General features: G+C 45.5%; 1 protein-coding gene across 7 annotated transcripts in view; it reads right to left on the minus strand.

The window, feature by feature from the left end:
* Positions 1–15,926, minus strand: part of MEGF11 (multiple EGF like domains 11) — a 349,752-nt gene that overhangs the window by 89,683 nt on the left and 244,143 nt on the right. For all 7 annotated transcript variants that reach the window (XM_079954213.1, XM_079954211.1, XM_079954210.1 and 4 more), the window contains one exon: positions 10,963–11,137. In XM_079954213.1, coding sequence (XP_079810339.1) covers positions 10,963–11,137 — 175 coding nt within the window. The remainder of the gene's footprint in view (positions 1–10,962; positions 11,138–15,926) is intronic.

Raw genomic sequence — 15,926 nt, forward strand, 5'->3', positions numbered from 1 at the left:
TTATAGTTTTGTAGCTCAGCAGTAGAGCAGCTGCTTTGCATGAAGAAGGTCCCAGTATCAATACTGGGAATCCTCAGCCTTGGCTGGGAGAAACTCCACATCTGAGATCCTGGAGATACACTGCCAGTCAGTGTAGACAATAGTGAGTGAGATAGACCAATGGCCTGATTCAGTAAAAGGCAACTTCATAACCTCTGGTCTATGGGCCAGATTAGACCCTTCAGGAATCCTAATTTGCTCCACAATGCTGTTTCCCCCAAGCTACATCCACCTGCTCTACATCTGATGTAAAAAATGGCATCTGGGCAGATAAATATATGGCTGCAAAACAACAAATTTGGAGCCTTAAGGTGGATTCCCGCTTGTTCCTCAGCAAGTGGACCTTGCATTCAGCTTTCAAATGCAAGACAAACACAGATGAGTTGTACTCCAGAGTTCCTGAGCGCACCTCATCCATGCTGGAAGCAAAGCTTGAAGTCATCACTAATGACCAGCTGATTGACTTCAAGCCTCATTGAGGTCAGGCACTCTGGAGCATAGCTGATCCTTGCTTAAAAACAATGGTCTCCCAGCACCACCTTCTGAGACCTGTCTTTTAGGAATGGCCAGAGCCAACTGGAGCATAGTAACCCCATTGGACCATTCCTGCAAGGTGACCAGAAGGATATGATGACAGTTGATGACATAGTTCATTGACCCCCTGAGTAACTGGCATGCACAGAATGATGAAACCTAAGGAAATACATGCACATATCTTTAATCTGCAAAATGTATACAGGCCGCAGAATATTTAGTTCACCATATTTATTTATATAAAAAAGCAGAATATGCACCATCCACTTAAGCTAAAGTTTCTTTCATGGATGCTTTAGTTGAGATTCCTGCATTGCAGGAGGTTGGACCAGATGACCCTCGGGGTCCTTTCCAACTCTACAATTCTATAAGCTATGTAAACTCTAGTCAAGGAGGGTGACTTTGGGAGAAGAAAATATGCAATAGGGCATTCAGGGTTAAGGACCAGGAGGCAGCAAGCAGTGGTGAGTGCTGAGTGCCAGGCACCTGGCAGGGGTGAAGGGCAGGAGGCGGTAGCATGGGCACTGCCTCAATCTGAGTGGAGGAGGCATGGTGGTGTGGGGAGTGGTGGCAGTGCTGCTGCTGGCGAGGTGGCAGGAGGTGCAGCCTCCCAACTAACCTCTTGCTCGTCTTGCCACTTTGGGTGGCAGCTTCTCCTCCTCCTCTCAGGGTGCAGCTTGCTGCTGACTGCTTCATGGATGGGGCCCGGCTGTGCACCAAAGGAAAAAGACTCCTGCTTTGCCCCACCCACTTTTGCTTCTGGCCACTCCCACCTCTGGCATACTGTGTCCCAAAGACTTTCTTCCCCCTGTCCACCAGAGAACATTCAGACTAGGTTCAAGAGCTAGAAGTTCACTCCTCTCTTGAAAACCTTGCTCCTTTCAAATCCCCTCTGGATCATAGATAATCTTATTATTGGACGTCTGTGACATATGGCTTTGCTGTCTGAACACGGCAGGGGGATGGGAATGGAATTATTCTGTCCTGGAAAATACATTTTTATCCTCATATTGTACAAGAGCAATCTCCCCAAACTGTCAAAACAGAGGTGTGTGTGTGTGTGTGTGTGTGTGTGTGTGTGTGTGTGTGTAGGGGAGAGAAAGTCAGGTTGACTCCTTTCATATCAAATCCTTTCGTATTGGTGATGAAGTGCTAGTTTTGCTCGACACCACTCTGAGTTCGATAAAAGTGGACAGGTCTCCAACAAATTGAAGCTTAAAGAGATGAACTCGTTAAAGCAATAGAAGTTCTGTCACCTCACTATGATGTATCGACACGAGGGCTGACCGAGGTGGCAATCGCTGGAAGGACATCATGTCAACCAAGAACTCAACTGCATTACAAGCTTCCCTCAGCTAAAGTGGTTTAACTAGGTATAGCTGGTGGCACAGGTTGCTCTAACACAGTTTTTGCCAACTCCATGCTCTCCAGTTGTGCCCTCATGCAGGCCAGGGCTGATGGGGCTTGCAGTCCAAAACAGCTGAAGGGCACCAGGTTAGTGGAGGCTATTCCAACGGGTTAGAGCAGAGGTAGTCAACCTGGGGCTGTCCAGGTGTTCTGAAATACAGCTTCCATCATTGCTTCCCATTGACATGCTGGCAGGAGTGGATGGAAGTTGCAGTCCAAAATACCTGGAGGGCACCATATTAGCTATCATGGTTAGAGTTACCTGCAAATACAGATAAAACCACCAAAGCCAATCAGCACTAACTAAGGCAAGACAACACAGGAGCTAACTCCTAGAGGCCAAGGTCCCTTTGGCCCCCACAACTAAATATTTGAGCCCCCCCCCAGTTGATGGGCACATGGGGCAGGGCTTACCTGTCCCCCCCCCCATATTTTATTCATGTTGGCACCTCGTTTGACAGCCAGCTTAAAAGTATGCATGGTACATTCTGAGTCACCAAGGTTTATTTCCCCCCTTGTGAGAGAGGGAGAAATAACTCTGTAATTCTGGAACTGAGAGGAGGCATCTCATTTGGAGGTCCGTATAGTTAAAGTTATGGTTTTCCCAGTAGTGATGTATGGAAGTGAGAGCTGGACCATAAAGAAGGCTGATCGCCAAAAAATTGATGCTTTTGAATTATGGTGCTGGAGGAGACTCTTGAGAGTCCCGTGGACTGCAAGAAGATCAAACCAATCCATTCTGAAGGAAATCAGCCCTGAGTGCTCACTGGAAGGACAGATCCTGAAGCTGAGACTCCAATACTTTGGCCACCTCATGAGAAGAGAATACTCCCTGGAAAAGACCCTGATGTTGGGAAAGATGGAGGACACACGGAGAAGGGGACGACAGAGGATGAGATGGTTGGATAGTGTTCTCGAAGCTACCAGCATGAGTTTGACCAAACTGTGGGAGGCAGTGGAAGACAGGAGTGCCTGGCGTGCTCTGGTCTATGGGGTCACAAAGAGTCAGACACGACTAAATGACTGAACAACAACAACAGGTAGCAGAGTGGCTTAAGAACTAGACGTGGTATGGGAAGTTTCTGGTTCAAACCTCACCTCAGCCATGAACTCTGCTAGACTAATCTCCATAATTCCTGGACTTTGCTGGCTGGGGTTGATGATATTAGTAACATTGCATTAATATCATGTTTTTATATGTAACTGTATTTTGGTAATATTTTTTGTTGTTGCTTTAGTTTTCTGTACACTGCTTATAGATATTTTAAACATATTGAGCAGTATAGAAATTAAATCATCATCATCACCATGATGTGAGGGACTGATGGGAGTTGTAGTGCAACAACAGCAACGGAAGGGCACCATATTGTCTGCTCTCATCTCTAACCAACACAACACACTGACTCTCAAAATAATTGGGAAGGTACAAAGACCCAATTAGTGATATTTATCAATGCTAAGTCCTGAGTAGGCTGAGACCATCATAGGATGAATTAGTCCCTACTTCTATCTTTCCTTAACACCTAGCAGAACCAAGGAATCCAAAACCAGTACGTTCTGCAAAAGAAAAACACAATGAGAGGTGCCTGAGGCTCCCCTGTCCTGAAAAAGGAACAAAGAGCCATCAGTGAATGTTGACTCAGCATCTTACTAATGATCCTCTCTGAGAAAGTTGCAATTAGTTGTGGGCTGAGCAGTGAAAACACACCAGCCATGTTTCAAGGGCACATCTAATGATGCTCTGAGCTAACAAGTGAGCGCTGGAGCTTCTTTGCAAGACTTCCCTGCAAGGCAGGTCAAGAATCCCACAGTCTCATGCTATGCTTAATTAATGAACCAGACCCTCCCTTTTGACATTTTACAGAATTACAGGAATGAAAATCAGAAGCAAACAGAAAATCCCAGCCCTAAGGTCTTGCTGGTGATGTATTCTGAAAACCTTCAAACAATATATTTCTGTTGCTTTGCAGTGGCATAAATGAGCATGTAACTCCAGTATTCATGGGTTTGGAGGTTTTTTCCTGCTCTAATGGAAAGACATTATAATCCTGGAAAAGACAATACAGTAGGTTTCTGCAGCAGCTCTGCTTCTGACTCTTGGACTTTGGTTCAAATCTGTTTAATAGCATCTATAGCTTGGCCATGGTGATTTGTGCTATCGTAACCTCATGGCTGAACTACTGTAACATGGGCTATGTGGGGCCTCCCTTGGGATTGGTCTGGAAGCTGCAGCTGGTGCGGAATATTACAGCCAGTACCAGGATGCACTGAGATGCTCCTTAAAGTTACACAGTATCCAACTTGTTCTTCAGCATCTCAGTTAATGCTGATCTGCTTGGTATACTTGGAAACTCCTGCTTCCAAAATTTGAAAACTTATGTCAGCTACTATGAACTCTTGACAGACAGCACACACCTGTGATCAAGATGTCTCAAACGCATTTTCAGCTGATGCTGAAAGCTCCACACTGAAGGTGCCTGAATGCAGTTTCAGGGTTAAGAGGTTCCACAGAGTTCCACCACAACAGAGAAAGTCCTCTCAGAGGTCGCAGCCAGCTGGGCAGCCCCTGTTGGTGGAACCCCAAAGGTCCACCCCCTAACCCACTGCACAGCAGCAATCTCAGTTACAGAGCTAGCAGATATGTGTAGAGACACTCTTTCAAGTATTCCTTATTTAAGGGGAAAAAGTACTTTTAATTCTTAAAAGCTCTTGAGAAATTTTGACTGCTTTCAACTTCATTTCTCAGGCAAGGAGGCACTCAACTTCCCTCTTATCAGTGCAGGGAGCTGAGACTGAGTTATAATGGCCTGGTTTGCACAACACATAAATTTAAGCCATGGTTTACTGGGACCTCATGAATGTGTGGATTCCCAGAGAGGAGTCATTCTGCACTGAGCTAAGTCGCAGTTTGGCTTAGCATGTTGTCCCAACCAGGGCTTGTGGTTACGCTTTCTCCTCCCTAACCATGAGCCAAGGTTTATGCCATGTATAACTAGACGAAAGACTTTCCCAAGGCTATATGATAGGTCTGTGGGACTGAAACTCAAGTAACATCATTAATAGAGGAAGCTGCCTCATACTTAGCCAGCTCACCAGTCAACTGAGCTCAGTTTTGTCTACACTGCCTGGAAGCAGGAAACCAGGGTTTCAGGCAGCATTTCCCCCCAACCCTATCTGGATTTGCGGGTGATTGAACCTGGGACCTTCTGCTTGCATGGTCGAGTCTCTACCCTTAGCTATGGCCCTTCCCCAAGTCTTCCAGAATGTTTATCAGGGACTGTTGTTTTTAAAATCTAAACTTGTGAATTGAATTACAGGTGACCCCATTGTCATGCAGAGGCTGCTCTCTCCCTCTCTTCCCCCCTCAATTATGGCAGTCAAAAGATGCTGCACCCTCCCTGTTTAAAAAGTACAATAGGAAAATAATTGGAATTTATTCTAGCAGGAAGGCAGATTCTGACCTCATTTCAGCATAAATCTGAACTTTACCTGGCAAGGGCAAAATTAAAGAAAAGAAGCATTTGAACTTCCTGACCTCTCATTGCTAAACTCAGCTCAGGCACACTTAGGAATGCAGAGGCATCTGGAGACCAAGGATGTTTTTCTCTTGCTCTCCAAATGCCTCTTCCGAAGGCATATTTGTGCCTATTAAGAACCCCATTTCACCCTAAATGCTTTGGTCAGGAAACTAAGGAAGGATCTGCACAGAAGGCTGTGTGTGTTTGATAAAGGTGCAAATCTGCTTGTAATCACTTTCCCCTCCTCGCAGCTGCATCTTCTTCAGCTTCTTCTATTTTAAAATAGATGCTGGTCCGTTGAACAAAAAGGCCGCATTGCCCTCCCACCCCTCTTTTCTCTTGGTGCGATTCACAGTCGTCTTGGCTTTGCTGACAGCAGAATCCAACTCTGCTCGGTCATACGTTGGGGCGATGGCCCTTTTGTAGATATGTTACCCAGGATATGAAATGCTCAAGGCTACCCCTCTGCGCTATCCCCCTTTATAAACTCCCACACACTCTGAGATGTGCTTTGTGACTTTGGTGTCACACTCCTGAAAGAAATGGTCAAACAAGATCCTCTTTCAGGTCAGCCTGCTGCACAGCACCTGATTATTTTATTTCTCTCTCATTATTTTATTTTTTCAACAGTTGCATGTCATGGCCACTGAAATGTTGGCAGCTTCTTGGATAAAACCACAATTAGAGAAGGAAGAAAGCAAACACTCTGTTTCTTTGGAAAAAGCCACAGCAGACTGTGCGGTGGAGCAGTGATGCTCACCTGAGCTTGGGATAAACAAGTTACGGATACTTACCAGGAAGGAAAAGGTGGAGGTGCTAGGGAGGTTGGCATGATGCAAATGCATTGTGTTGAACTGTGCCAACCTCCCCACAGCCTCGTCCCTCCCCTTCTCCTTCCCAGTAAGTAGCAGTGATGCAACTGTTGGGAGGTTAAGTGCATGTCGCTGCCCCAAGCCAACTGCTACTGGGGGGGAAACAGCTCAGTTGGGTTGGGCAGCTATTTTCAAATACTAGAAACACAGTAGATGAAGAGCAAGAACCTAACTGGGAAAGCTGAAGGGAAGTCAATAAATACTTTGAGGATTTGGGCTGAGAGGTGTGTTGATTTCAGCTGAAAGGTGCAAGCCCGTACATGCAGCAGAACGAGGTGATATAGTGGATTGTACCACTTCATCCGGCTGGTGGGATATGAAAGGATTGGGCTGGTAGGCTCTCACAAGTAGGACCTGCAACAAAATGTTGTGGCACAGAGTGCTCCTGTTCAGAATTCCAGCTGGCCACTCACCCATGCCCTTTTCCAGGATGTTGGAAAGAGATGCATGGGCATATGGATTGCAAATCCACTGCAATCAATGGGGATTATTACAACTTTAGCAGTGGGATGACTTTCAAAAATGGTAATGAAAAGCAACCATTTTTGGGAGCCAACACTTTGAGTCTTCTGTAACATTTACATATTTTTTTTCCTTCTTTTTTTTGCAGCAATCTTGTCTTGTTCCAATCACCTTAGCCAGGGAAGCTGTCCAGCAGATTGCTGGTACCGTGGTCCTGAACTCTGAGTCATCAGTCTCAGAGTCTCCAATCATTAGTACCTCAGAAGAGGGGATGAATCCCCTCCCCAGCTCTATCCTGTATAGACCTACCAGCACCATATTCTGCACCTAGCTCCCTGTCCCCTGGCCTATGGACTTGGATATTACAGAGGATCAAGAGAGCCCTGAAGAGCATCCAAAGATCAAGTCTTCACTGCCAAAAGCACACCATCTAGGAGAAGCCAATGTTTGCAAAGGACACTGGCACTTTAACTAGCAGGTCTGAATCAACCAAAAGGTGGTACAGTGGTACCTCGGGTTACATACGCTTCAGGTTACATACGCTTCAGGTTACAGACTCCGCTAACCCAGAAATAGTACCTCGGGTTAAGAACTTTGCTTCAGGATGAGAACAGAAATTGCGTGGTGGCAGCGCGGCAGCAGCAAGAAGCCCCATTAGCTAAAGTGGTGCTTCAGGTTAAGAACAGTTTCAGTTTAAGAACGGACCTCTGGAACGAATTAAGTACGTTACCAGAGGTACCACTGTAATTCAGTCTGGGTCATCCAAGTCCAGTATATAAAGCTCTGGCCGTTGCAGAAAGCCAGTGCCGAGACAACTTGCTCCCAGCTACAAGATTGTTGTCCATGGTCCTGAACTATTGCTTCTGTGCTCTGATGCAGCTTCCCGGGCTCCAACCAAGTCCTGACATTGATCCAGCACAGAGCTGGTTGGGGCAGTCTTGAGCCTGCTTCCATCGACTTGTTTGGGTTGTTGCCTTTTAGTAGTGATGGAAGGAGCTATGGACCAAGACTGTTGGGCTAGGAGCAGGCCTATGGAAGCTGCTGTAACAGTGGCTTTCAGGCAACAACCTAGGGTTCAAGAACTCAGCCTGGCTGCCCTATCCTTCCTAGTGTAGTTATGGAGCCCTAATCCCAACCATTTCTGGGATGGAATGCCTTGTGCTGTCCTTGAGACCAAACTTCATTTTGGGGCTCATTGCCACCACTGTTCTTGAAGACATGGTGGTGGCTGCGGGGAGATGCAGAGTTGTCAGATGAGTGCACTCAGGGCCCTTAATGTTCCCCAATTCCACCAGTTCCCTGGGTGGCACACTGTCCTGGGGAATAATCTCGAGGTTTCCCTCTGTCTCCCCCTGGTCATGGGAAATGTTGGGGGTCCCCTCTGATTCAGAGGCCATGGCTAATTCTAGCTCTGAGAGTTAGCAGTTCCTGACAGCTCAGTAACTCTGTGTAAGATGATGTCTTGTGTTCCGACTCATCCTATGCATGACAAACACAATTCCACCACAATAAATTAGCAATTCCCAGGCTTAACAACCCCTCCTGGACTAATTGCCAGAGATTATTGTATATTATGAGAGCGCAATGATACTAATGCCTAAATATGCTCCAGTGATTATGGTGCTATCTTCAATAACCAAGCTGTTTAAATGTCAGTGCGGAGAAAGCTCTTTAGTGGGAGATGAAACGTTATTTTCAAAATGGGCCAGAAGAGCCTAATCAACCTTTTCAAGAATGTTGCCTTGAAACAAACGTGTTGTTATTTTGACTATCTGATAAACATATGCAAAAAGAACCAAAGTGGGAGGTCCTTTGAGCAACACTTACATTTAACACCAGAAGGGAGATGATGATGATGATGATGATGATGATGATGATGATGATGAATAATTTATTATTTATACCCCGCCCATCTGGCTGGGCTTCCCCAGCCACTCTGGGCAGCTTCCAACCAAATATTGAAATACAGTAATGCATCAAACATTAAAAGCTTCCCTAAAAAGGGCTGCCTTCAGATGTCTTCTAAAAGTTTGGTAGTTGTTGTTCTCTTTGACATCTGGTTCCACCATACAGTACCTCCCCTCCTAGCAGGTGATCACCCCATCTCAATTCCCGCATGCCATCTAGATACCAGAAGTGATCCTGGTAATACAGACATATAAGTGGTGGAGCATGGGCAGATTAGGTAGCAGGGTATGTGTGTCTCAGCTTCTAACATCCATGCCCCTTCACTTTTCATATAACAAGTTGTTATTTTTGCTGTTATTTGATTCTCATATCCCACCTCCCAAATAGAGCCCAAGGCAGTTAATCCGGAAAAAAAAATAGCATAAAAGCAACAATACAGAAAAACAATAAAATGCAACAGCAGATAGACGGCTCTCCCATCCAGACATGTCCCAAAGACCTGAACAAAAGGTCTTAAGCAGCCACCTAAAGTAACATACATGGGGAACAACTGGATCTCCATCAAGAAGGAGTTCTGCAGCTGGGGGGGGCCACCACTGAGAATGTCCTGCAGCATGTCACCGCCCTGTGGGCCATGCCCCCATTTAAAATATGAACAGTAAAGAAATGGGACAGACCCAATAAAAGTAAACATTGGTCCCTCTCCTTGGTAGTCAGACTCTTCTGACAGCTCTCCTTTCTGGAGATGCGGAGAGTTAGAAGCTTCTCTTACACCTGGTGTATTGGAGCTGAAAGATAATTTGTGGTTCTGGGAAAGATCTTAAGCAGCAGACAATCATTCACATTTGTTCAGTTGGTGCTTGGTTATGTTCTGGCCCAGTGATGCACGTGGCTTGGATTTGATGTGCAGTCTGAGTTGCTAAGCAACCGGTATTATGGGACTGCCACCTGATGCTGCTGAGAAGTGGGTAGCGGAACCCCCTAGAACTGGTATCTCAAGAGGGAGCGACATATATATATGGAGGGGTACCCTTGCACATATTCAATGGCATATAGGGTGGCTTGAATGCTTTCACTAAAACAACATTGCCTTCCCCCACAAAGGAACACTATGTGCTGTGACCTAGTGACCTCACTTCTAGCCCAGCTAACAGCCACAAAAAAATTATATACCCCCCAAAAACACACCTCGTCCTTCCCACCCAGATTCCATCTTTTTCTATCTGCTTTTATTGAAAACAGGAGACCAGAGATCCAGAAATTTTGCAGAGGCCCCACAGATATAACAGCACAATTCAATTTAATAATCAGAAACCTCTTTCCTCCCCAATAATTATTTTACCCAAAGCACAACATATTTATGTCCCCCCCCCGAACTTTTTCAACTTTTTGTTCTAATTTCAGTTAAAAACCCTTCTCCTTTATTTCTATTATTGCTATTATTGCAAGTATCCGAAGCAGTGATCAGAGGAGGAATGACCACTGGGCAGAGCGCAGAGAGAAGAAATGCCATGGTGCATCTGCAGCAGCACAACTGGACGCCTTCATCTGCCCCAGCTGCAACAATACATGTCTCTCCTGCATTCGTCTCTACAGCCACAGCAGGCGCTGCAACCGTCCAACAGTCTAACCTCACCCCCAAAGGCGCACTCCTCCACTGTCTCCCTAGAGAGACGGATGCCAACATGTAAGTAAAAATACTGATTACTGATTTAAAACTTAGAAAACACAAGCAGAGCTTTGGGAAAAGGCTGCAATTAAGCGGCAGAAAGTCAGGATGAGGATTCTCTTTGAAGCTCTGTAAAGCTGCTGCCAGTCAGTGCTGACAGTACTGAGCTAGATGGACCAATGCTTTGACTTGGTAGAAGTTAGATTCCTATGTTTTGAAATACGCCACAAGGAAGGGCCATAGCTCAGTGGCAGAGCACCCACTTTGAATGCAGAAGGTCTCTAGCTCAATCCCTGGCATTTCCAGGCAGGTCTGAAAAGATGGAGAGCTGCTGCCGGCCAGTGTAGACAATACTAACTTAGAGGGACCAAGAGTATAAGGTTGCTTCTACGGTTGCTCCTGCATTACTAGCTTTCCGTATTTATCGCCCTCTCCTTCCAAAGGGGCTCAGATAGAACTCTGAGCTGGAATAAAAAATACTGACAATATCAGGGGAAAGTTCTCCAGTGTTCTGATCACTTAATCGAAATGTGCACCCCCCCCCAGGGCTTACCATATATCCCGGGCCACAGGAGCACTTCCCTGTAATACTATCACAATCTGCTCCATTCTGGCAGCGGCAGGCAAGCTGGCAGCTTTCTCCGTAGTATCCCGGAGGACAGGTGTCATTGCAGTAGAGTCCTGCCCAGCCGGCTTTGCAGTTGCATTCTCCAGACAGAGGGTGACAGCTGACAAAAGGAGAGACAGGTATTAATGAGAAGCACCAGTGGGAAGGGGAAAGAGAAGGCATCTGATTATTAAACCGCATCATTTCAGGGCATGGATAACCGAGTGAAACACACACACTCTCAAGACGCCTCTTATCTGCATTCCCAACGCCAAATCCCCTACAGCCGGTAGTTGAGCTTGTCGGATGCCACAGAATGCTCACAAACATTTCTGCTACGTGGGAGATGAGAGGATATCTGCCCACAACAGAGGGCTGACTGTTTCCACAGTGGAAGTGAAAGGCCACTTTGACTGGACAAAACCTCAGACACTGTTGAGGGAGTGAGGGGAGGGGTAAGAGGGTCTCTGTGCTATTGGCTGGAAATGGAGAGCAAGAGACCATTGTGCTTGTCACACAGGAAAGCTGAGAGCTGGGCAGACAAACAAGCAGAGACTACAAAAGCAGCATAGATAAAGCGGTCAAAGAAGTAGGGGCCTGGGCAGAAGATGGGTAGGAGATAGTGGCTCTACAAGATAATCCCTATATCAGACCCTCAGAGGAAACACAGCCCAGAATAACTAAGGAGACAGTACAAGAATACTTGGCTAGTTTAGATGTATTCAAGTCTCCAGGGCCAGATGAATTGCATCCAAGAGTATTAAAAGAACTGGCAGATGTGATCTCAGAACCACTGGCAGTCATCTTTGAGAATTCCTGGAGAACAGGCGAAGTTCCGGCAGACTGGAGGAGGGCAAATGTTGGCCCTATTTTCAAAAAGGGGAAAAGAGAGGACCCAAATAATTACCTCCCAGTCAGTCTGACATCAATACCAGGGAAGATTCTGGAGCAGATCATTAAGCAAACAGTCTGTGAGCACCTAGAAAGGAATACTGTGATCACCAATAGTCAGCATGGATTTCTGAAAAATAAGTCATGTCAGACTAACCTGATCTCGTTTTTTGACAGAATTACAAGCCTGGTAGATGAAGGGAACACAGTGGATGTAGCCTACCTTGATTTCAGCAAGGCATTTGACAAGGTGCCCCATGATATTCTTGTAAAGAAGCTGGTAAAATGTGGACTTGACTATGCTACCACTCAGTGGATTTGTAACTGGCTGACTGACTGAACCCAAAGGGTGCTCATCAATGGTTCCTCTTCATCCTGGAGAAGAGTGACTAGTGGGGTGCCACAGGGTTCTGTCTTGGGCCCGGTCTTATTCAACATCTTTATCAACGACTTGGATGATGGACTCAAGGGCATCCTGATCAAATTTGCAGATGACACCAGACTGGGAGGGGTGGCTAACACCCCAGAGGACAGGATCACACTTCAAAACGACCTTGACAGATTAGAGAACTGGGCCAAAACAAACAAGATGAATTTTAACAGGGAGAAATGTAAAGTATTGCACTTGGGCAAAAAAAATGAGAGGCACAAATACAAGATGGGTGACACCTGGCTTGAGAGCAGTACATGTGAAAAGGATCTAGGAGTCTTGGTTGACTACAAACTTGACATGAGCCAACAGTGTGACGCGGCAGCTAAAAAAGCCAATGCAATTCTGGGCTGCATCAATAGGAGTATAGCATCTAGATCAAGGGAAGTAATAGTGCCACTGTATTCTGCTCTGGTCAGACCTCACCTGGAGTACTATGTCCAGTTCTGGGCACCACAGTTCAAGAAGGACACTGACAAACTGGAACGTGTCCAGAGGAGGGCAACCAAAATGGTCAAAGGCCTGGAAACGATGCCTTATGAGGAACGGCTAAGGGAGCTGGGCATGTTTAGCCTGGAGAAGAGGAGGTTAAGGGGTGATATGATAGCCATGTTCAAATATATAAAAGGATGTCACATAGAGGAGGGGAAAAGGTTGTTTTCTGCTGCTCCAGAGAAGCGGACACGGAGCAATGGTTCCAAACTACAAGAAAAAAGATTCCACCTAAACATTAGGAAGAACTTCCTGACAGTAAGAGCTGTTCGACAGTGGAATTTGCTGCCAAGGAGTGTGGTGTAGTCTCCTTCTTTGGAGGTCTTTAAGCAGAGGCTTGACAACCATATGTCAGGAGTGCTCTGATGGTGTTTCCTGCTTGGCAGGGGGTTGGACTCGATGGCCCTTGTGGTCTCTTCCAACTCTATGATTCTATGATTCTATGATTCTAAGTGTTCCTATTTTCCAGGAACAGTCCCAGATTTACAGAAGCTGTCCGGGATTCTGATTTGATCCCTGATTGTCCCATTTTTCCTTAGGATGTCCCTATTTTCTGTTGGAGAGCATGGAGTTATCCAACCCCCAAGCCATTTGAAGGCAGCCCTGTTTAGGGGTGGTTTTTTTTAATGTTTAATGTTTTATTATGTTTTGTATATATGTTGGAATCAGCCCAGAGTGGCTGGGGCAACCCACTCAGAGGTATAAATAGTCAAATTATCATTATTGGAATAGATGTCCCTATTTTCATTGAAGGGTATGCTATGTACATAGACAGCATACCTAGACAGCATCTTAAAAAAACTGGACAGCATCTTAAAAAGCAGAGACATCACCTTGCCAACAAAGGCCCGTATAGTCAAAGCGATAGTTTTCCCAGTAGTGATGTATAGAAGTGAGAGCTGGACCATAAAGAAGGCTGATGGCCAAAGAATTGATGCTTTTGAATTACGGTGCTGGAGGAGACTCTTGAGAGTCCCATGGACTGCAAGAAGATCAAACCTCTCCATTCTGAAGGAAATCAGCCCTGAGTCCTCACTGGAAGGACAGATCCTGAAGTTGAGACTCCAATACTTTGGCCACCTCATGAGAAGAGAAGACTCCCTGGAAAAGACCCTGATGTTGGGAAAGATTGAGGGCACAAGGAGAAGGGGACGATAGAGGATGAGATGGTTGGACAGTGTACTCAAAGCTACCAGCATGAGTTTGACCAAACTGTGGGAGGCAGTGGAAGACAGGAGTGTCTGGCGTGCTCTGGTCCATGGGGTCACGAAGAGTCGGACCGACTAAACGACTAAACAACAACAACATGCTATGTGCACATCCTTTATATCAGCACTAAGGAACCTTTTCAGCCTGAGGGCCAAATTCCATCTCAGGCCTTCTAGAGGCCACATACCATGGAAAAAGGATGGCTGGGCAATGGGTGTGGCTTTTAGCTTTGGACTGCAGGCTATATTACAGTCATGAAGAATCCAGAGGTTTCTATATCCTGCCCATATCTCCATTGAGACAAGCAAGAGGCACAATTAAGTCCAAATACACATTTCAGTCAGGCAAAAGTACTGAAGGAGGGTGCAGAGCAGGGCTGTTGGCAGGCTTCAGCCTAAGCAAGCTTCCTGAGGGCCTGATAGACAAACCTCAAGGGCCGCATCCCTTCCCTGGGTCTGAAATTCTCCACCCTTGCTTTATGCACACAGACTGTCTCGCCCACACCCTCTCTGTTGGTAGAGACCCTCCTTGACAATCTGGGACAGAAGTACAATGTGGAATCCTCACAAAAAAAATTTATCTGGCTTTCCTAATTTCCCCTCCCTCCCTCACCGCCTTTGTTTTGTTATCAGCAGAAGCGATTAGTGCATAATGTTGTGACTAAAAATTGCCAAGTTCTGTAGCTGTCATGTGCTTCTTCGGAGGATTCTGGTAACTAATTAAAACAATTCATCAGCTTAATAAAAAAAATCACCAGGTTTCCGCTTGACAAAGCACTCCTCGGAATTATACGCTGCTCAGTTCACACCTCTTAACATTTAGATGAAAAAGTAATAAAAAAAGCTGGAACTGCAAACCCCCCCCCCATCTCTGCATCTATTAATCTTCAGGTAATGGGAACAGAAAACTAAACAGCACAGAAATAGTTTAGTTTCCCTCGTTTTGCGTTTTTCCTCCTGGCGTGCAGAACCGTACATTTCCAACCAGCTTTGCATCGGAAAGCTAAATTAAATCTTTCAAAACTAATATATGTTCCCAGCAATCTGAATTGGCCTGTTACAATTCAATTGAAAAATACGGCATCCGGTAAGCATTTCAACCGCAAGGCGGAGTCGTTTATAAATAAAAAAAGAGGGGTAGGTTCCCCCCCAAAATCTCCTCATGAAATATGAACACTTCATGAATGGTAAAAGATATGCCCCAACCAAAACAAGGGCTGCATGAGATGCAAACTGCAAGGAAAATAGAGTTAAAGCAAACTGACTGAATTCAGAAACAGGCCGAGGGTCCCTCTCCCATTTCAAGTACACTCTACGTCCGGTGATATCCCCATGTCTTTTGTTTCTCACTCTCCCCTGCACAAACTCACTTCCCCGGAAGATTTATGTTTGCGATTTCATGTGCTATTTACTTAATGCAACCTTCTCTTTGCTTTGCCTTTATTCCAACATCTACCTATCACTGATATAGCAGGAGAGCTACTGAAAGCCGTGTTTGCTCCTGTCTGTGGATCTTGATCCTATATTGTTTGGCCACACCACAGCAGGGACAGCCGATGTAGTGCCCTCCAGCTGTTTATTATTATGATTACTATTACTGTTATTACTATTACTATTATTATTGATTTATTAAAACACCACCTGAAAGCAATGAAGCAGTTGTTGATGATGATGATGTATTTATTAATCATCTTCTAAACCACTGTCTCAAGGTGATTTGCGCATAAGATAATTAAAAATAGCTAAAAACACAAAAACAGCAAATATGTTTAAAATAAGACACTCCTGGCAAAGACCCATTTATCTGCTGGGAAAGCCTCTCAGAACAAAAATGTCTTCAACTGTTTCTGGAAAGTGCAGATAGTGAGTTTCTGTCATATCTCGACAGG

This window comes from Podarcis cretensis, assembly GCF_951804945.1.
Source record: "Podarcis cretensis genome assembly, chromosome: 14".
NCBI lineage: Eukaryota > Metazoa > Chordata > Lepidosauria > Squamata > Lacertidae > Podarcis > Podarcis cretensis.